Source organism: Panthera onca, chromosome D1, assembly GCF_046562875.1.
Source record: "Panthera onca isolate mPanOnc1 chromosome D1, mPanOnc1 haplotype 2, whole genome shotgun sequence".
NCBI classification, from domain to species: Eukaryota; Metazoa; Chordata; class Mammalia; order Carnivora; family Felidae; genus Panthera; species Panthera onca.
Window position 1 is genome coordinate 32370398 of NC_138348.1, and position 22801 is coordinate 32393198.

General features: G+C 36.0%; 1 protein-coding gene and 1 non-coding gene across 2 annotated transcripts in view; one reads left to right on the top strand and one right to left on the bottom strand.

Moving 5' to 3' along the window:
- Positions 1 to 5798: 5798 nt before the first annotated feature.
- Positions 5799 to 22801, bottom strand: part of METTL15 (methyltransferase 15, mitochondrial 12S rRNA N4-cytidine) — a 212112-nt gene continuing 195109 nt past the window's right edge. The window contains exon 9 of the mRNA XM_078433341.2: positions 5799 to 5916. Within this exon, the coding sequence (XP_078289467.1) occupies positions 5891 to 5916 (26 nt within the window). The 3' untranslated portion in view covers positions 5799 to 5890. The remainder of the gene's footprint in view (positions 5917 to 22801) is intronic.
- LOC132662612 (U6 spliceosomal RNA) lies at positions 20444 to 20550 on the top strand. Its single transcript, XR_009602632.1, has one exon. It is a non-coding gene; the product is annotated as a U6 spliceosomal RNA (small nuclear RNA).

Consider the following 22801-nt stretch of genomic DNA (forward strand, 5'->3'; position numbering starts at 1 on the left):
GGCTGGGTCTTCCAGGAAGCTGACATTGAGATGGAGCTATGAGTGTAATCAGTTTATTGGAATAATGTTTGTCAAAGATAACAGCGAGAGGAAACAGAATTAGGCAGGAAGAGCCTTGAACAGTCTTCTCCAATCCAATGAGGAGCTCTAGAGCAAAAAGTACTCATTAGAGGAATTCTGTGTTAGGAAGAAATAGACAAGCTCCAGTATCCCAACCTCTTGGGAGCCAATACTATGGTTTGATCATATTTTCTGGCATGTTATAAGCATTAAGTAAATATTTACTAAGTGAAATAGCAATATCATAGGATTCTTTATGCTCTCCTCCCCCTGTCCAGGAAGGAAAGATGTGCTTTAAAAGAGGATACGGTTCTGGTAGTGTATTTATTAGAATTCCTCATTAAGAGGCAACAGAAACCAAATCTAGTTGGTATAAGTAAAGAAACATTTTTGGTTTTGGTTTTGTTTTTTTGGGGGGTGGATATATTTTAAGGATAAAGAGATGCCTTACAGATCCTGAAAGATGCCAGGCCTCACAGATTCTGGAAAGCCTTCTGGATCCCAGGCAGTGTTCCTCTTCCACATCATGCCTGAGTCTACAGATTGGCTTTCTCCATTTCTCTTGTTCTCCAGGGGAAAGTGGCCATCCAACATCTTATGAGTTTACACTGTATGGTTACAATACAAACTATCAGCTGCTTCTCAGTTCCAAATACCAATTCTCATGAGAAGGATTAGGCTAAATAATCTGCTTGGTTCATCCTGAATCATGTTTTCAGCCCAGTTCCAATCAGCCTTGCCTAGGGAGTGAAGTAGGATGGTAGGTGAGGTGGTTGGATTATACAATGGAAATATGGCTGGTAAGTTCATCTCATGCTTGTGACCTGGAGGAGCAGTTCGAACAGAATGAAGATAGCAAGTGAAAGAATGTATCTCTGGACATGAAAAGATGTCATGGTGACTGTATCCCTGGAAATCTTAAAAGAGAAGATTTAGGAGCTCCTGGGTGGCTCAGTTGGTTGACTGTCCAACTCTTGATTTTGGCTTAGCACATGATCTCACAGTTTGTGAATTTGAGCCCCTTGTCAGGCTCAGTGCTGGCAGAGCAAAGCCTGCTTGGGATTCTCAATACCACCCTCTCTGCCCCTCCCCTGCTTGTGCGCATGCTTTCTTTCTCATTCTGTCAAAAATAAATAAATAAACATTAAGAAAAAAAAAAAAAAAGAAGAGAAGCTTTAATGATGTGGTTTAGATATTCCCTTAGAGGCAAAACACCCTCTTAATGTCTCTTCCAGCTCCCATGACTCCAGTGATCAGGCACTCTCTCTCCTGAGGGGTGAGTTTCTCTTCTATGTCTTTTAAGACCATCTCGAGTCAAATTTACTTTTGGATCAAGCAGGTAAATGGAGATAGGGATCAAGGTGAAAGAACTGCACCTCTCAGAAATCACTCAAGAGAACTGGTATTAATAGGGCATGGATGTTACTCTCTATAAAAATCACTCATATAATTAAAGTTGCTTCAGTTAGGACGGTAACTGATTCTGCAAATTTAATAGTCGTTCTTTTAGTTAAATCAGTTTGTCAAAGAGCATGATGGGTACAGTTTTTTATGAGTTGCAAAGCAGAACAAATAATAATTTCTTATATATATAAGTTTAAAACCAAAATTTACAATGTTATCCTAACAAATACTTTGACTGTTTGGGTCTCAGTGTCAATAGTTCACTAATTCTCTTACATATTCACTCATTATTTCATCTAACAAACACATCTCACGTGTCTCCACAATGTCAGGTTCTATGCTAAGTTTGGGAGATACGAAGGTAAATCACATAGTTCCTTCCCTTAAAGACACTACTATTTTGCAGAGATAGTCACATAAATAGGTAATCACAAGACACCAAAAAGTACTACAATGAAACCACATAATGGTGCTGAAGGAATCCAGGGGAGGCAGTAGGAAAGATTACCTGAAGTTTCAAAATTTAGATCTCTGAGATTCTACGTGTACTTTCTATTTCTATTTCAGATCCAAAGTACTGCTTTTAGCATGAGGCACTTCTTCCCTAATTAATTTTTCATTTTTATACTTTATGCTTCAGTCAAAGTTGCAAGCCTGGTGTAGTGCTTTTTACTGATTCTGTAACAAATTACCACAAACTTAGTGGCTTAAAACAACACCTTTTATTACCCTTACAGTTTCAGTAGGAAGTATAATATGACATGATTGTTTAGGGTCTCACAAGGCTAAAATCAGTTCTCAGCCTTTTGCAGCCCAAGATTCATATCCAGGCTAACTGGTTGTTGACAGAATTCAGTTACTTGTGGTTGTTCCAAGGTGGGTTGATGTTCTCATTGCCTTGACACATGGTCCCTTTTATTTTCAAGCCAACAAAAGCACATAGCATCCTCCTTGTATTTTGAATATCTCAGATTTCCTCTTCTGCTTTAAAGGGATCATGTAATCTCCCTGTCTTAAAATCCACTGATTAGTAACTTTAATTACATTTGTGTAATTCTGTCATGTAACAACATATTCATGGGTGTAAAACCAGAAAGAGATAAGGTCACAGAACAAAAAATCTACCTATTATACCTGACATATGTATATTATTCTTCCTTTCTTTGCTGGTTGATTCCTTTTGAATCACTATAAAAAGTGACCAGTGCCTTAGACAGAAGATGTACTAAACTCAAAGGCAATGCCTAATAAAATGAAGATTTCTTTGGACTAGGTCAGGTGATTAAACCACTTAGTCCTAATTTGTGGTTTTCTTTCATTAAACCTCTCAGTCATTCTAGGGTAGTCAGTAAAGGTAGAGGCTGATAACCGAGCTGATTGGTATTTATTGACTACTTACCATGAATCAGGCACATAAATTCATGTAATCCTCACAATGCTCTTATGAAGTAGAAGTATTACTGTGATTATTTGAAAGATAAAGTAATGAAGGTCCAGAGAGTCTGTATAGCCAGACAGGAAATCCTGAGATGTAAATCTAAGGCTACTATCCAGTGTTGTTTCTCCTGGTAACCAGAGAGAAACTTTCTTTTATATGTAAACTAGGTGGGAAAGAAAAAAGAGATGAGAAGGGAAGGGAATATTTATGTGTCAAACACATGCACACACACACAGTCTCATGGAATTCCCCAAGATATTCTATTTGGTTATATATTCTCCATTTATGGAAAAGGAAACTGAAGCTCATTCAGGTTAAGTAATTTTGCCAAGACCCTAGACTTTGTAAGAGGTAACCAGAGAACCACGTGTAAATCCAAAGTCTGTAGCCCTTCAGTTTATGCTACCTGTCCTACAAGTGACACACTCCTTCCAAAGTTAAAAGCAAAAGTTTTGCCTATTAGGAGCAGGAAATGAAAAGAGAAATGTTCTGTGTGCAGTGAACCAGGATGTTATTAGCACCCGTGAGGTTCTGGACACATCCATGGTGTCAGGCTCAAGTATGGAGCTGAATGTGCCCAATCTCTTCAAGAAATGAGCCCTGAGGCCAGCACACCTGGGCCTGTGTCAGCCACAAACATGCCAGGTGATGCCTCTTCTACTCAGGAGAACACCTTGGTTCAGCCAGGATACCATCTGGGTCTCTGATTAATTTGAAGGTGGGTTAGCTCTAAATACCTAGAGAAACTGGTACTAACCTGTGAAATCATTCCAGATTGCTCTACAAAATGACATCATTCAAATGATATTTTTGTTCCCAGGCCTTTGATTTGGCATGGTTCAGCTGGTCTGAAAATGTTCTGCCAAAATAGAACTTATGCCACTGCTTTGACAGAAGCCACTTTTGGAGTCAGAAGATGCCAGGCCATTGTCCACCCAGCCAGAGCTCCTGGTTTGGCTTTCCTTCTAAACAAACCCTGGCCTTTCAAACCTTTCCTGTAGAGAGAGCTTTCTCCTACCTCTTCTTTAAGACTTCATAAATATGCCCAAGTAATTTCTTATGAGAAAGAGCAGAAACTTTATATATATACATTTTTTTACTTTTTCATTATTTAAATTTTTAAATAGACTTTCATATACAAAGGGCTCAGGTTATTCATTCAACAAGCATTTATTGAGTGTCTACTGCAAGTCAGACACTATTAGCTATCTTGGGCTCTGCAGTAAATAATATTGACAAGGTTTTTCAAAGAGCGTGGAATCCAGTGGAAGGAGACAGAAAACAACAAAGTAAATACACACATAAGCAAAATAATTACAGATTGTAAAAAGTGTTATGAGAGAGACATATAAGCATGGTTATGAGATACCAAAAATCCACAGAGGCAACTTTAGATAGAAGGCAGGGAAAGACCTCACTAAGACGGTGACATATGAGCTGGGTCCTGAAAGGTGAGAAGGAGCAAAGAGCTGTAAGTATAAAATTACAAGTAGAGAGAAGAATACATGCAAAGGCCTTGAGGTGGGAAACAGCTTGGTGTTTTTGAGGAAGAGAAAGGCAGTTAGTGTGCTAGGAGGGTAGTGAGTGAAGGAAAAAGGTATTATGAGATAAAGTTTTGAAGGTAGGGAGAATCTAAATCATGGTGGCAGTAGGTGCTGGAGGCCACATTGTATATATATATACACATATATAATATATAATATATATAAGCAAATATATATATTTGTTTGATCTTTCCACAAACCAGTTAAGGATTAATATCTTTTCTACCAATAAAATTTAACCAACTGAATGGTGGCTTTCCTCCAAAGACAAGGAAGCCTAGCCTTGGAGAGCTACTATTAACCTACAAAATAGTTCCAAATTGCTGCATAAATAAAATTCTTCAAATATAATTTTTGTTTCCAGGCCTTTGTATTGATGGGGCCTAGAAAATTAAAAAATCTATTTAAAAATAAGAATTTTTAAGAGAGACAACTTCCTTACTTTGCTGGTTGATTCCTTTTGAATCACTATAAAAAGTGACCAGTGCCTTAGACAGAAGATGTACTAAACTCAAAGGCAATGCCTAATAAAATGAGAGACAAGAGACAACTTTAAAACAGTGAATGAGGGATGAAATTATATGAATACTTCCATCCAAAGTTGATAACGGAAAACAGGTTTGGGGATAGGCAGACAAAGACCTCTCAACTACTTCTGTATAAATGATTGTAAAATCTGTGTTCAACCCCAAGATCACACCCAATTCCTATTCATGCCTCCTACTCTCTTCCATTGTGGTTCCTAATACCCTTTAGTTGGCAGCATACGTTGACATACAATATACATGAAGGGGTTAAAAGTTAGAAGTTCAATACTGATTTTAAAATAAGTTTTGTCAAATAGAAAAAAATGCACCCAATTATAGTGCCACTCACTGATTTTCCTTAAGCTCTATGTCTCTGTGTGAGTAGCAATGTTTACTGCCCTGACCTTTCTTATTTTGTTTGTTGGATAAGCTATCTAAGGAAGATGGAGTTTAATCAGTTTTATTTTTTATTTCCACTGCTGCCCTCAAACCATTCTACAAGATTTTTCTTCTCTGTCCTCTTAGGCCAATTTGTTAACTTTTTTGGCCACTTCTGGATATTAATAAAACTGTTATTTTCAAATATTAAAATCAATCTAAAACAACATCTATCCTCAAATTTAGGTTCCTCTCTTTTCTAGTTTGGCATTGCACAATAAATCTACAGATTAGAGTGGGAAAGGGGATAGCCATTTCTTTGCTACTCTGATATCCCATTCTCCATATTCTCACCTCACCCATTATGTTCCTGTGAGAGCACCAAAGTGAGAGAGCCATGTAGGCTGGTTCATTGGTCAGCCATTTTTACCTAAACATTCTGTCCTCCCAGCAGAAAGGTCAGTCAGCATTTCTCACCTGTGCTGTGAAGAAGTGCAGGCTGGGTCTGGGGACATCTCTAAGAGTTCAGATTCTCAAGCTCAATTTGCAAAGAAAGGAAGTAGACCTAATGTAGAGAGAATAATAAATTACATCACAAAAATTACATTATCTATACCATATACACTGACTCTCAATTTTCATCTACAGAGCCATTTTCATTCTTACAACCATGAAATCCTTTTGAGGGAAATCAAAGCCGAGAGAATAAGTGACTAGCTTCATGGCTCCAGGTGAAATGAACCTTCCAGCAGAGCTTATAAAACTTAGTCCCTCTCAAGTTTTGGCTTAAGAGATTTCTTAATCGTTAGCCATCTTCATTGAAGACCTCTAAGTCCTGCCTATGATGATTTTGCTTAGTTATAAATTTCCTGTTATGCCTAACTGAAACATGATATGTGACTGGGTAATACTGCTCTGTCATATTAAACTGCCTTAAGTTTATACTTAATGATATTCAAATGCAAGGACACACACTGTCATACTATGGCTTAGCAACCTGTGTAGACTGATGAAGACTATATACTCCCTTACACCTGGACTGTAGGCCATGGTTTATGAAATGCTCTCTCACACACACATATCATCACACTGACTTGCTAGTAAGGCAGATACTCTCATAGAGAAGTGGGGCAAAGGACTTGAAACGTTCATGTTGCTTATTTATTTGTGTTGATGAATGATTGTTTCTGAATTCATACTTTAAGTAGTCTGCTTCAAATTCCATTAGGTTTAACAAGTAAGAGAGATTTCTTCTGCTACTGCCACACTGTCTGTAAGGAGAAATTAATGGAGCTCATTGCATTTTCCAGGTTGGCTAAACTTCTCAAATTCAGGTAGGATATGGGAGAGTGGGTAATCTTTGTAAATAAGAGTTGCTTGGTTACCAATGGCCTATTTTAATAGTTAGGGTAGGGAATGTATATAAGGAGGTTTATAATTCCTACGTCTCAAAATTTAAGTTAAAAATTTGAATTGTGATTTATTTTCTTAAATAGAGCAAAGCTCCTTAGGGACAGTGCCCAGGCAGTGAATGAATACCTGTTGATTGTTTGACAACATCACTTTGTGTTCTATATTTATACTTTTATCAGTGTGCTAACTGATGTACAAAAGGAATTCCCCAACTTGGGTCAGATGCTGAACAATAAAAAGATATAAAGGCAAAAACATGTAGAGCAAAAGGAGTGATCACCATTTAGAAAGACCAGGCTTTTCTCCAAAAATCTTCAAACCAAGTAATTTCTTTCTAGATGGATTTTACCATGAAAGGGGCAATTGTTCCAGCAAACTTGGGTTGATTCAGTGTTTAATAGGCTTAAATTGTAGATTATGGGTGGCCCTTTTATTTTTTTAATGCCAGCTGTAATTCTATAATAAAACTACTTTTATTTATTAAAAACCACATACAAATTGTTAAATAGGAAATCTACCCTCTTTGCTCTTCCCTTGTTTTTCTCATTTCTTTCCAGTGCCTCTGAAATGGTCAATTTGCACATCTGTATATTTGTGAATTTTGGCCATAATCCATAAATTAGAAACAATAATTTGTGTGGGGAATAAGCTTAGGAATTCCCTGAGCCTGCACTGATGGGTTAACAAGGCATAAAGAATTAGAAAGCCATAGGATGTTCACGTCCAAGTTTGGGTAAACTAGGTTAGGTAAGTAGGTATAGAGAGGGTGGGGCAAAGGCCCCAGTATAGATAAGGCAGGGCAAATGCCCCAATATAGAACAAAGGTATACAAGGTAAATAAGGTTAGGTATTCAGGGCAGAAACACCCCTCCCCCCCCCTTTAGTAGTATAGCAGAAAGCTGCTTCCACAGGAAGGAAGGACCAAATTAGGTGAACAGGTTAATAGGGTTATATACATCTGCGGGGCAAAGTTGCCCAAAGCGGAGCTAATTAACAAAAGAAAGGTGCCTTTTTGACCCTTAGGTAGCATGCTCTGTCTTTCTTGTCCCCCTAGACCAGTTTAGGTAAACACAGGTGGTGCCTCACGTCTGCTGTAAACAAACTTCCACCAGGAGTCAGGATTTTGTTTTGTATTAACCCAAACCCTTAACATCATATACCTTCAAAAACCCCTTTCCCTCACGCCCATGAGTTAATATTGTTTCATTGCCTCTTTGTGCACTTCCATCACCATGTTTGTAAGCCTTCTGATCCTAATAAAAACGGAGCAAGTACCCTTAATCAGGGCTCTTGTCTTCTCCTGGACATTAGGAGAAGAAAAATCTGTCATATTTTTAATCCTGCGTCCCGCTTTCTTGCTGGACAAGAAAGAACTCCAGACCCAGAGTATATGACAAATTTGTGGCCATATTTGTAAACAATTCCTTGGACCAGGTTATGGTGATCATCTCTATTTTGAATGCAGGCATTGCCCCTTATTTGTCTTTAGCTCCTGGAGCACACAGTAGGTATATAGTAAATACTTGGAAAAATGAGTACATATGAAGGGAGTAGAGAGGGAAGGTTAGAGCTTGTATCCATTAGCCTAATATTGGTGGCTATCTTCAGTGTAGCAGAGAAACATTTCTAAGGGCAAGAGAAAAACTCTGCAAGATGTCCATGAAACAAACCATTGTGGCTACAACACCTTCTGTGCTATCCCCTCCCTACTCCTTTTATAATCTTTATCATTTATATATTTTTTTTTCATCAACACTTTACTTAAAAATATTTACAAAGAAGCAAAACCAATCCTGATATAAATCACAAAACTCAATGCCTACAGGGGATGGAAATTGACTGGGATCTTCTAGGGAGATCTAAGTATTCTACATCTCAATGTGATTATATATATATATATATATATATATATATATATATATATATATATATATGTTAAAGCATTGAAATATATGCCTAAGAACTGTGCTGATTAAAGTATGTAACTTTTTCCTTAATTAAAAATATATTTAAACAAAAGAAATAGACCGGGTAACTTAAATACATTCACAATTAAAACAAAAATTGTGTTATTAACTTCTAGATAGATACTATTCCTTATAGAAGGCTCTACGCCTAAAGCTGTTCCCTTTTTAAAAGAGAAAAAAAGTATAAAAAACACTAGCAGCTATATCTCTCCCTCTCCCCTTCCCCTTTGTTTCTTTCCTTTTTTCAAAAAAAAATATTTATTAGCATTTTTCTTTCTGTTGTTCAATAGCCATGAGTTGAGTCTGACAAGGAAGGCTGAGGGCCTATGCAGAAGAAGCCAAACATAGCATGGGGCAGGTGTATTTGCAAAGAGGGTGGTGGCCCAGCAGTATCAGAAAATTGGCTACCTCCAGGGAGATTGAGCAAATAAATAAATACATCAAGAACAATAAGAGTCAGGCTTCTCACTATTGGATAAAAAGCTACAAATACAGAAAAAGATAAAGCTAGAATAAATGCAGCTGCCATTGGGTTGGAATTGGATGTACCAGAGTGAGCTAAGTTTCCATTACAGATAAAGAAATAAATATAGATGTAAACATGTGGTTAGTTCCTAGCTATCTGCTGGAAAGGCTTGGGAGCAGTGGCATCTTAGTAGTAACGAATACCTCATGCTCTTGGTGTCAAATGCTAAATGAACCAGGGCTCTTTGAAGAAATGACTAAATCCAGGTCTGGGGCTGGAAAAGAACACGATGAACCTGAATCATCTTTGGTAACAGAAAGTAAGGAAATGCTCAAAGAAGGATAGGGGCATGTCAAAAGAACACAGAAGTAAACTTGAGGGGGCTCTAACTGGCCAAATAAAGGACAATTGGAGCCTTTAAAGAATGATATAACAAACTGTAACTCATTGATTTAACTAGTACTCCACTGATATAAATAAATGAATGACTAAATAGATGGATAGAAGAGAAAGTTCCTCCATAGAGTGGAAAGCCTTCAATGAAATGTAGAAGGAATAATGGTTTTTAGAAAATTACCATTTGGCAAAAGGCATAGTAATAATTAGCCCAGGCAAGAAATTTCAGTGGATACTAAAACAGGTAGGTGAAAATGAGACAAGGAATGAAAATTTTACATGGTTTCAAAGAATACTCTTACAAAGTACTTGTTAGTTACAGATGGAACAAAAAGTAGATAAACCTGGTCTTGATAAAGTGGTCAAAATGAACACTAGTAATGGAACAAATAGCCATAATGTGCAACTGATAAAATATAATGAAGAGACTACAGTGAGACAGTCTGGCCAAAAATACACAACGGGTATAATAATGGTTATATATCCAATAATGAAGAAACACTGGATGAATCTATACTGCAAGACATTCTAAAAAAAACAACCGGCCTGTCTTCAAAAGTGCCAAGATCATGCAAGCTAAGTCAAGTATGGATGCAAGAGGAGGACACTCTCTGAATTCTGTTTATAGATGTCAGGGAAGGCTAATCAAAGGAGATGACTCACAAGTGGTCTTGTAAATATTGCCGTATAAACTAGAGAGGAAGTCATTTTAGGCAAGGGGATAGCATTTTCAAATTGCAGGGTCCTGGGTACTTGTAGTGAGCTGGGTATATCTGGAGCCTAGAGATGGTAGAAGCAGCCAGGGTAATGAGGTGAGGCCAAATTATAAAGGGCCATTTTCTTTGCTTTCTTTTGCAGAGTATTATATACATATACAGTTTGAGAAACTGAAAAAAAATGATCTGAGTTAATGTATTAGTCCAGGTCTTCTGAGAAACAGGTGCGAAGACAGGATTAAATGTACAAGTTTATTAAGAGAAATGCCTGCATGAAAGGGAACTGGGAGGAAGCTGAAATCTGGGAGAGTCATTTGGCTGTGACATACATCTGATGCTGAGTGAAGGAAAGGTAAGGAAAGTTGGTGGGAAGGTTCAGTAAAACCATTTATGAGTCCTTGAGCCAAAGCATTCCCCTGTTTCCCAGGAACAAGACTGCATTACTATCCTACCTCACTCAGTTACTGGTGAGAAGCAGCCCACAGTAGGCACAGCCTCAGTGCAAACACAGGGAGAAACTTCATAGTGCAGCAGCTTGGATCCTTAGTCAATTAGGCTCCCTCTTGTAGAAGAAAGCAATATACATTCTCATGTACAAAACTCAAAAACATTTGATGATTATGAAAGGATTTAATTGACAGAAGAGGTGAAGGATATTCCAGGGAGAGGTGTGAAAAACCTTCAACTCAAGCATTTAGTACTTCACCTTTGTTGTTTTTAAATTATCAGTTGGCTTTTATTTACAAAGGAATCAGGCACTTTTGAGCCATGAGCCATGAGCACACTTATCAATCTGCAGTTAATAAACATGGACATCTAATCCTGGAGAGCCTACCAACTTGCTTTGGCTTCTTAATGTAGTTAAAATTTCTGTTTTTATTTGGTCCATCTGTGGAGGAGGCTAACTTAAATATCACATAACTGTCTTTTTCTGGAATTACTTTGATCCATCATGGTAACACAAGTTGTTTTACACTGAACAGAAGCTGTTTAGTAATTACATATGTGTTTCACTAATAAAATAGGGAAATACATTTTATTTATACTTAGTAGAAAAGCACATTTTTCCCCCTTAAACACTAGGTTCATGTGGTAGAGAAAAGCTGGTAAAAAGGAAGAGCAAAAGGGATCCTCAGTTTTGTGAAGGTTGGGAACAATTGAAATTACTGATCTTGTTGAGGTCCTATTGAGTCTGAAAAGAGTATGAATTCATAACACAATTTCAAGTTGTTTTAGTCTATTCTTAATTGCAAATTTTCTAAACCCTATTAAAGAAAGGAAATGGTCTTTCTAGACTCATTTTATCAGGTCTGGAGTCCCCTCATTCTTTATCAAGGGCCTGAAAAGTTCTCCAAATTGCATAAGTAACAACTATAAAATATGACTCACTGCATTTTTTTCACTGAGTAATGCAATTAACACTGCAATACTGTAGCCACTATTTTGAAAAAAATCTTATTAACATTTATTAACTGCTAGCAGAGAGATTTTTTTTAACCCTAAGAAAAGATTCAAGATGTCCATTATAGCTTTTAACAAACTTAACAATGTGCCCTTTCCTCAAAGTATGATTTGTCTGTCCCAAATGATGCCATTTAAAAACACAACGAATATTTTATCAGGTAAAAAAAAAATGGTGGCTAGAATAGTTTGGAGGATTTTTTTTTAATTTAATGGCAAGAAAATTATTCCAAAAATGAAATGCATACAAGAAATAGCTTAACTGGGGAATCATGCTGAAGATGTGTCTGTAAAACAGCTACATATATATGTATATGTATACTCTAGCTTATATATGAGCTATAATTTTGACATTTGGTCTTCAAGATTATTCAGTTAAATGTCCTATAGTACCTGAATAAGATAGCAATATTTTATGAGCGATGAAGAGGTTGAGGAAGGAAGATTCCCACTCCCTCTTTTTTTTTTTTTTTAAATAATGATTTGCTTTAAATATCTTTCTCTATAACCATCATTCCTGGCTTAATATATGCTGTGGTTGTTTCCTGGCCAGGAATGCATCAATTTACCTACAGTATAAACTCGTCTTTTAATGCTGATCAACCCTGGTGTAGTCAGCCTGAAGCAATTTTTAGAGAGGTTGCTAGTATGAATTAGTTTGATTTTGGATGTGGCTACAAAGATCTGTTTTGGTTATTTTATTTTTAAAGCTGTTTTGGAAGTCGTACCAAATGCATTGGCCCTTTAGAGAACAGGATTGACAAGATGCAGCTTCCTCCTGATCAGGGCCACTGCACAACATGGTTTCAGGGGGCATGACTTGCATCTCTTCCCACGTGAGATGCAGTACAATAGAAGAAAATAAACTGTTCGTTTCTTCGCAGATAGTTATGGGAGAAAGTATTCTTAAAAAGGTAAAAAACTGATCACTGCTATAACAAAGCCGGGTATACAGAAAGATTGACATTTATTCTGGGCTTAATACCTTCCTGTCCAGTATGAAAGCCACTACACACTCGTAGCTACTGAGTTATTGAAATGTAGCTAGTCCAAACTGAGATGTGCTCTAAGTGTAAAATACATACCAGATTTCAAAGACTCAGTACAAAAGAAGGAATATAAGATATCTTGTTACTTTTGTATATTGATTACATGTTGGAATATATTGGATGCATTCATTTAAATAGATTATGCTATTAAAATTGATTTGAACTGTTTCATTTTACTTTTCTCAATGTGACTTCTCAAAATTAAAAATTACAGTGTGGCTTGATTTGGTGGCTTGCATTGTATTTCCATTAGACAGCACTCATCTGGAATATTTGATCTACTCAGGTTTTTGGAAAGAATTTTATCTCTTCTATTCATTGTGCCCAGTCAAAACTGTTACAGGAGCTCAGATTAGCCTTGGGACACTGCCCAAGTGGGTGATACCAAGATTGGGATCCTGGAAAACAACATATGGAGCTTGAAGTATCTAGGACTGAAGAGACCAGGTGAACCTGAATGGTAGAAATTGTCAGCCTTGATCCTTAGATGTTTCACAGGGTCAGATTTGGAAATGCGATGAACTGAGATGTTTTTCTAGTGCTAGAGTTACTGGACTTGAGCCCATCATAGACATGAGGGCTTTATAACCACTCAATATTACACAAAATTAGTCTGTGTGTACCTGTTTATTTAAAGAGACTCTGGGGTGCCTGGGTGGCTCAGTCAGTTAAGTGTTAAGCATACGACTTCAGCTCAGATCATGATCTCATGGTTTGGGAGTTTGAACCCCACACAGGGCTCTGTGCTGACATCTCAGAGCCTGGAGCCTGCTTCACATTCTGTCTCCCTCTCTCTCTGCCCCTCTCCCGCTTGTACTCTCTCTCTCTCAAAAATAAATAAACATTAAAAATAAATAAAAATAAAGAGGCTGTAATTTTAAGAAGATTCTCATAGGAGGCCATGGCTTCAAAAATATTAAGGATCCTAATTCTACTTTTCAACAGAATTATTTATTTTTGCATTAAGTTGTATGAATTCTTTATATATTTTGTATATTAATGCCTTACCAGGTGTATCATTTGCAAATATCTTTTCCCATTCAGTAGGCTACCTTTTCATTTTGTTAACGATTTCTTTAACTGTGCAAAAGTTTTTTATTTTGGTGTAATCCCAATAGTTTATTTTTGCTTTTGTTCCCCTTACCTGAGGACATATATATAGAACAATGTTGTTAAGGCCAATGTCAAAGAGATTACTTATGTTCTCGTCTAGGAGTTTCATGTCTCACATTTAGGTCTTATTCCATGTTGAGTTTATTTTTTATGCATGGTATAAGACAGTGGTCTGGTTTTTCCTGTCTTATAATTCTTTGTTATAGATTAATTGACCATAAAAGCATGGATTTATTTTGGCTTTCTATTCTGTTCCATTGATCTGTGTGTCTATTTTTGTGCCAGTACCATACTGTTTTGATTATAGTAGCTTTGTACTTTAGTTTGATATCTAAGATTGTGACACTTCCATTTTGTTCTTCTTTCTTAAGATTGCAGGATCTTTTGGGGTTCCATAAATATTTTAGGATTACTTGTCCTAGTTGTGTGAAAAATACTATTGGTAGATTGATAGGGATTGCACTGAATCTATAGATTGCTTTGGGTACTATGGACATTTTAACAATATTGGTTCTTCCAATCCATGGTCATGGAATTTCTTTACATTTGCTTGTATTGTCTTCATTTTCGTTCATCAATGTTTTATAGTTTTCATGATATAGGTACAAGTCTTTCACCTCCTTGGTTAAGTTTATTCTTAGATATTCTGAATAGACATTTTCCCAAGGAAGACATACAGATGGCTACCAGCCACATGAAAAGATGTTCAACATCACTTATCATCAGGGAAATACAAAATCAAAACCACAATTAAATATCACTGTCAGAATGGCTAGAATAACACACACACGCGCGTGTGTTGGCAAGGATGTGGAGAATAAGGAACACTTGTGCACTATTGGTGGGAATCTAAATTGGTGCAGCCACTGTGAAAACCAGTTTGAAGGTTTCTTAAAAAATTAAAAATAGATTACCATATGATCCAGTAATCCACTACTGGGTATGTATCCAAAGAAAATGAAAACACTAATTCAAAAAAGATATATGCATTCCTATGTTTACTGCAGCATTATTTACAATAGCCTAGATAAGGAAGTAACTCAATTGTCCATCAATAGATAAGGAAGATGTGGTACATTATACACAATGGAATATCAATCAGCCATAAAAAAGAATGAGATCCTGCCATTTGCAACAACATGGGTGGAACTCAAAGATATGATGATAAGTGAAATAAGCCAGGTGGAGAAAACAAATACCATATAATTTCACTTATATACTGAATCTTAAAAACAAGACAAATGAACAAACAATAAGCAGAAATAGACTCATATACAGAGAACAAACTTGTGGTTGCCAGGGGAGAGGGGGGTGAGGAGATGGACAAAATGGGTAAAAGGGAGTGGGAGGTACAGGATTCCAGTTATGGGATGAATAAGTCATGGGGATGAAAGGTATAGTATAGATAACATAGTCAAGAATATAGTAATAGTGTTGTATGGTGACAGAAGACAGCTATACTTGTGATGAGCATAGCATAGAGTTGTTGAAATCATCCACTATGCTGTACACCTAAAACTCATATGAACTCATATGAAAAACTCAAATGAATGAAACTCTAGAATGAAATGGCTCATTTAGATAGGATACTTCACAATTATTGTAAGGTAGTCATCCGTGTCTATGACTAGTAGCCTTCTTAATAATGTGAACATGTGTATACACACATCATGAAAATGAAAGTGCATGGAGCTCAGTGAACAAGAATCACCAGCAATAAGTATAAGATGGGAAGGCTATCAATGGCATTAAAAGGAAAGACACCTGGTGTTGATTATGTCCCAGGACACTACTGATGATTCAGCATAAAATTCCTGTAGCTCTTACACTTAAAGGTTAAGTTATAAATCCAGCTCTGCTTGAAAGAATAAAACATCATTCACTTATTCATTCCTTTGTGTTCTCAATAGTTTAACCTCTATTACAGAATTTAACCCATTATATTCTAACTTCTCATAATTTGCATGTCTGTGTCTCAATTTATAATGTGGCTCTTCATGAACAACAGGCACAACTTTTCTTTTCACTCTTTTGCCCTCAGCGCCTAACAAGTGGATGCTCAGTAGATGTTGAGTAAAATAAGTTAATGGTTGTTGCCTGACTTCTACACATCTGAGAATAAAAGATGATTTATGAAACAAATACAGCTTTAAAGATTAAAACTTAATGGAGGGCTAAATAAAAGGCTAGAGCTGTGTAGTTTTAGCCAAATCAACGAGATTCAGCATTTGATCTCGTTCAACATCCAAAATTGAGCTAACCTGTAGAAAGACTGCACACAGATTGTGGCTGCGATACACTTTTCCCAGGCCCAAATAGTGCTGATTCATTCACCACAGTTTATTTGCAAGTGAAGGAAACAAGCTTTTAAGTTAGAGAAATATAAGCAGTCTTAGATCTGGGAGTCATCAGGAAATGTTTGATATTTTAAAGAACTGACTGAAAGTTAAACAGGTTAATGTGACATTTCAAAGGGATTTTGAAATTCAATAGCTTTCTCTAGCAGCTGATGTTTATTCTCTGGCTGTAAGGCAAATGTTGAATTTCTTCAAAGGAACAATGATAGATTCTAGGATAGCTAGATAGGTTCAACGTTCACTATAGGTTTTGCTTTTTGTCTTCTCTGTGACCCCTCCCCATCATGAAAAATATATATGTATGTACACAACAGGAAATGGGAAAACCATCTGGCTGACTTTAAAACATGGTTTTATTCTTCATCATCAAAGGGTTTCTGTGTGAAAATAAATTTATGGATAAAGAAGCAGATATGGTGCCATTAAAAAGAGAAAAGCAGAATCATAAAGAATATATGTAAATTTGGAAAGAGGACATAGTCATTTTTTCCCTTACCATACCAGCACTGTGCAGGAATGTAAGATGTTATCACTTAAATGAAAGTTCCATGGGTTGGACAGTCTCTTTCAGATGGACATATTCAAATTTAGTTAGAAAGACTAATGACAAAGCCATGTGATATCTAGTTAGGTAAGTTTGAGGAACTTATTTTATTGCTCAGAACCTGGATATGTATTGTACAATTGTGCATGTAAAATAATTTCGTAAGTGTTCATTAATATGAAGATCACATTAAGTGATTCAGTAAATTAGGAAAGCTAAAGAACATATTTTAAGGAATTATTAAACATTCAGGTAAAATAATTCTTAAGCATCATCTATTCCAAACCTATACTGGTGTAATCGTAAATAACAGAAATTCAACCTGAAGTGATTGTCTTTAAAAAAAAAAAAAAGTGATAGGAGGAAGGAAGGAATATAGTGGCTTATAGAGTCCAAGAATGAGCTACACAGCAAAATCATGGAAAAGGCATGGATACAGATGGGTTTCCAGAAAAACTGAGATCTGGAGTGAGAATGCTCCCAGGAGTAGCTCTCCAACTTCTATCTCTTTATTGTCTCTGCAAGTCACACTCTTTTTTTACATGGTGGGATGTGTACTCCTAAGAGTTCTTCAGTTTTACATCTTTCAGATATGGAGGAGGGATCAAGAGATTTCTTTTTTCACATTAAATCAAACAATTTTAAGAAAATAATGCATTATTGGTCTAGATTAGGTCAATCACTTGTAGTCAGGATTAATCTAGTTTGCATCAGAATCCTCCCCTGGACCAATCAATTATTGTGACAAGAGTGGAGCAAGAGATTTGGGGAGGGGAAGCCGTCATGGAATAACACAACAGATTGCAAAGAAGTCATGTAGATGAGAGTCAGCTCTAGAAGAGGTGGAGGGTACAATGGAATGTCTCATACAAATTCTGTCGTTTTACAGGTAAGCAAGCAAAGAGATGAATTGGTTTGTTGTAGCTTATATGACAAACTAGCAAAATAGCCAGAACTCAATAAATGAAAATAAAAAGATAAATGTTGATTGCTTTGGCCATAAACTGATAAAGTGTTGTATATACATATTTATGTTTAATACAATCACCTTATAAAATAGGTATTAACATCCTCATTTTTCAGATGAGAAAACTGAGGTCCAATGATTAAGTAAATTTTCTAAGGCTACACTGCTACTTGGTGTCTCAGCCCAGATTTATACAAAGGTCTGTCAGATTCCAAAACCTGTGCTCTTTAAAAATAATAATACTGACGATGAGATTGTTTTTATAAAGCATGTAAGTGCTCACTATAAATAGTTACACTGTGCTATGTTTAACACAGAATGAATAAACACCCCACATTCCTCCACCTAGAATTTAACATCATTAACAAAGAATATCTTCAATATATCACTAAGAAGAGTAAATAGATCAGCAATGCTTTTTTGTGTGTGTGTTTGTTTTGTTTTGTTTTTGCAAAAGGGACCCATCATGATGTATCTTATTTTTAAAATAAAAACAGAACATTTAATTTTACTTGAATTTAACTGGAAAGAAATTAGAGAGTGAAGAACTGCTGAATCTCTATTTTTTTTTAACTATAAAAAACCCTTGTTTTTTGGGGTGCCTGGGTGGCTCAGTCGGTTAAGCGTCCGACTTCGGCTCAGGTCATGATCTCGCGGTCCGTGAGTTCAAGCCCCGCGTCGGGCTCTGTGCTGACCGCTCAGAGCCTAGAGCCTGTTTCAGATTCTGTGTCTCCCTCTCTCTCTGACCCTCCCCCGTTCATGCTCTGTCTCTCTCTGTCTCAAAAATAAATAAACGTTAAAAAAAAATAAAAAAAAAACCGTTTTTTTACAGAAACAAGTTACAATTATGTAATGTACAAAATATGTAATGTACAAAAATGTACAAATTAATGTACAAAAAGGTTGGAATATTTTTAAGAAACTATGTTTCAAATTTTCACAGTATTGAGTCCTTGCTCTAAAAATAAGGAAATTGGTGCACTATACTTCCCTGTATCTTGACCTCTTAACCTTATAATTTTGGTGAGTTCTGTTAATTTTCAAGACTTATGCTTGTATTCTGTTCTGTAGCCATAATTCCCACAGTTATTTACTCTTAGTTCTGTATTACATGGATTCCGAGCTTATCATGGTACCCTTTACCAAACTTCTCCCTTACTGGTTTTTTGTTTTTGTTTTTCTTATCTTGGTTTGCTTTATTTCATCATCAATAGTTACCTTTCCCTAAGAATAGTTCATGTGAGCCATATTCCTAGAGAATGCCTGTTGCCTTTGATTTTGATTTCTAGTACGTTTTAGATGCTGTTTCTAGAAAGTTTTGAGCCTTCTTGAATTTGTAGCTTGGTGTATTTCATTAGCTTTGGAACATTCTCAGCCATTTTCTCTTCTTCCTCTTTTCTCAATATTCCAATCACACATGAATTAGACCTCTTATTGTAACTGCTAAGTTACTCATATTTTTGTGTTCCTTATCTTTTGTCTCTCCATGCATTATTCTGAATATTCCCCTTTGAAATATCTTCCAGTTCATGATTTACCTTTAGCTGGGTACAATTTGCTCTTTAATTAATCCACTAAGTTCTTAAGTTTGAATACTACATCTTTCAGTTGTATATTTTCAGTTGCTTTATTCTCTATAGTTTTTAGTTCTATTTCCTTGAACATATTTATAGCATTTGTCTACATACCCTATGAGTATTTTTAAATTATCTATATTCTTCTCCTTCTTTTAAAAATTGTCTTGTCTCTTCATGACTGGTTATTTTTCTGATTCAGTAATAGACAATAAATACGAAACATAACAAATTGTGTGCAAGAATTCTGCACCCTGCCCTCCCCACCCCCAAAGAGTATTTAAAATTGCTTTGGTCAAACAGGTAGGGACTCTAGCATCTAGGATCAGTTTAGTCCAATTTCAAGGACTAAGATGATTTGAAACTGAGTTTCAGTTCTTTCAAGGTCCAATTGACTTCCAGTTCACCTGTACTCCATAAAAGATTGTCAAAAGTTGGGTTTTCCTTCTCACTTGCCTTCTCTGGAATTAATTGGCAATTGGCAGTTACAAATGCTAGGGTTTCCTTCTTCCAGATATTCTTCACTGCCTTATTAGCTTTTTATGTTTTCAAATAGACATTAAAAAAAAAACACATTGTTTTTCTAGATTTTCTAATTGTTCTTACTGGGATGTTTGGTCCAAGTTATTGTCTGCCATTACCAAAGCTGAAGTCCTGATTAGTATATACTTTAATTTGATGTCAATTTTAGCATCCAGGAAGACTCCATTCTCTGTTCCTTCCACTGCTTGTTATCTTGGCAACATACCCATCTTTCATCTGCTTCACAGATGATTATGGAGTGATTTCATAGCAGTGCCTTCACTAAATGTAGTTCTTCACTTGGTATACCTACACCATGAGAACAAATCACATGAGACATGGTCTGGCTAGATTGGACAAAGGAAGAAAATCTGGTGAAGGAATTAGAGTGTGAGAGAAATAAAACTACAGAAGGGGTGATTTTGGAGAATGCAACAGAGAACAGGTTTTTATGGAAGGATAGACCAATATTATCAAACACTGGAGAGATAACGTACCACAAGAAGAAGATTACAAGATTCGGTCTTGTAATTAAGAGGTGACCATTGTGCTTACTCTAGCAGCTCATTCACTAAAATTCAAATGACACCAACAAGAGTACCATGGCCCCTGTGCAAGGATGACAGGCACATTTGTGAAATGTTCCATTAAAAAATTAAGGTCACCATTAATCATTAAGAGAACAGTTTCTATAGATAGTGTACTAGATTGGATAAATAAAAGACAGGAGAGGAGTTGGAGGTAGTGTAGACTTTAAGAAGTCAAGTTATGAAAGAAAACAGAATGATGGGTGTGGTATTTTGGTAAGGAAGACAGAGTCAAGGAGAGATTTTAGTCCTTGTTTGCTTTTCACCTAGGCACTTTTGAGTATGTTTGGCAGCAGAGAACAGATTAAAGCCTGGAGGGACAAGCAAAATTAATTGAACTAAATCGCAGAGAAAATAAAAAGAAAAGGAGCGAGGCTAATCTCTCCACTGAGATATAGGAGTACAAAATAGAGATAAAGGACAAGATTTCTAAATACTGAGATGAAGATAAAGAGGTGGGAATTACATGGATTCAGTTCTGTAGTATCTATTTCTATGGTGTTGTAAAAAAGGTCATCAACTCATTCTAAGTGTAAATAGTTCTCTTACCTTTCACTGACTATTTTCCCTTTAATATCTACAACACACATATTTAGTCCTTCTCATTGGCTTTGGAGCCCTTTGGTATCCTTTCATTGCCTTTAGTGTGAAGAAGTAGGAAACTTTTTTAATACTCCCAAAGCAATCTTTTCTTACTTCACAAAGTACTCATTTCCTTTACCTCCCTCAAAATGTATTCTGAAAAATCTTAATATAAGGACCATGTAGGTTGGCTACTTACTGATATGTAAGTGTAGGAGGACAAATACTTTCTCCAACCTAAATGAATGTCAAATAACCTTAGCAACTAGTTCTTTTTTTCTTATTTTGTTTTCTTATAAATGGAAACTCCACATGAAAAATGACTGTGTTTTATAGGCCCTGTCAATGTGTTGCAAACATTGGGGGCATTACATAAATAATAAATGGGGATAAAGCTTCCAAATAATAAAACTGACTATAACCCAGTCAATTGCTGCTAGTAATGTAGATACTGAACTTAAAATTACAAAGAATAAAGCACACACATCCTTAATCATGATGTCCAGAAATGTGAGTTACATTTTGGTAATTATAACTTTCAGTTAATTCATAAATATTTATTGAGTGTTTTCTATTTGACTCATAGCAACTGATGAGAAATTATCCTCAATATTATCCTCATCTTAAGGTGAAATAAATGAGGATTCAGGAGATTAAAGAGCATGCCCAAGTTTGTATATTCAGCTAATATATGCAGACCTTGAATTCAAACTTGTTTTTCTGAATCCAAAGCCAATAGTGTTACTTACAATGCTATACAGCTTCCTCCCCAGTCTAGCACTTATAATTATGAGTTGGATGATAATATTTTTCCTTGTGAGAGAATAAGAAATTAGAATATTTGATTGTTTATTGTAACAAATTCTAACCCTGTGCAAGGCAGACAAGTATATTGCCCAAAGTATAAGGATGGATTTTAATGGATAGATGCAATTATTCAAGAATGAGAAATGGAAAATGTCCTGTCATTTGATTTCACCTTTGTTTTTTAGTGCCTGGGCAATGATATATTTAATGAGGCATGTACTAAGGGGCACCTGGGTTGCTCAGTCAGTTAAGCGTCAGACTTCAGCTCAGGTCATGATCTCATGGTTCGTGAGTTCAAGCCCCATGTCGGGCTCTGTGCTGACAGCTCAGAGCCTGGAGCCTGCTTCTGATTCTGTGTCTCCCTCTTTCTCTGTCCCTCCTCTGCTCACACTCTGTCTCTCAAAAATAAATAAACATCGAAAAAAAATTTTAATAGGACATATGCTAATGTAGAAAACTTGTTCAATATTTAAGGTAAAGAACTGTTTAAGGAGATGTGACATTACCAAAGAGGCAAACTTCTACTGTGCATATCAGAGTATTAAATTTTATTCTTTATTTTATTGTCCAACAATTTTGGTAGAATATATAAGAAAAGAATAAGGTTGACAAAAGTCTACGAAGAATTTTTAAGGTCCATCTAAATAACAGGCATTATGACTATCACCACTGCATCTTAAGTAATTAATTCTATTGAACTTTTTAATGCTTTGGGAAATCTATGCTGTAACTAGACTTATAAAAAATAATTTATATATATTTAAACTTTCTCTTAGTATTCCCACAGATCATGCTGTGTGTTACCAAACATTAGCTGGAAATAGTAGCTATAAACAGATGAAATTTGACAAAATAATATAAAAATAGTTATGCTTGTTATACAATCCAGCCTCTTTAGAATATGATGCTGATTTTTATAAATCATGCTT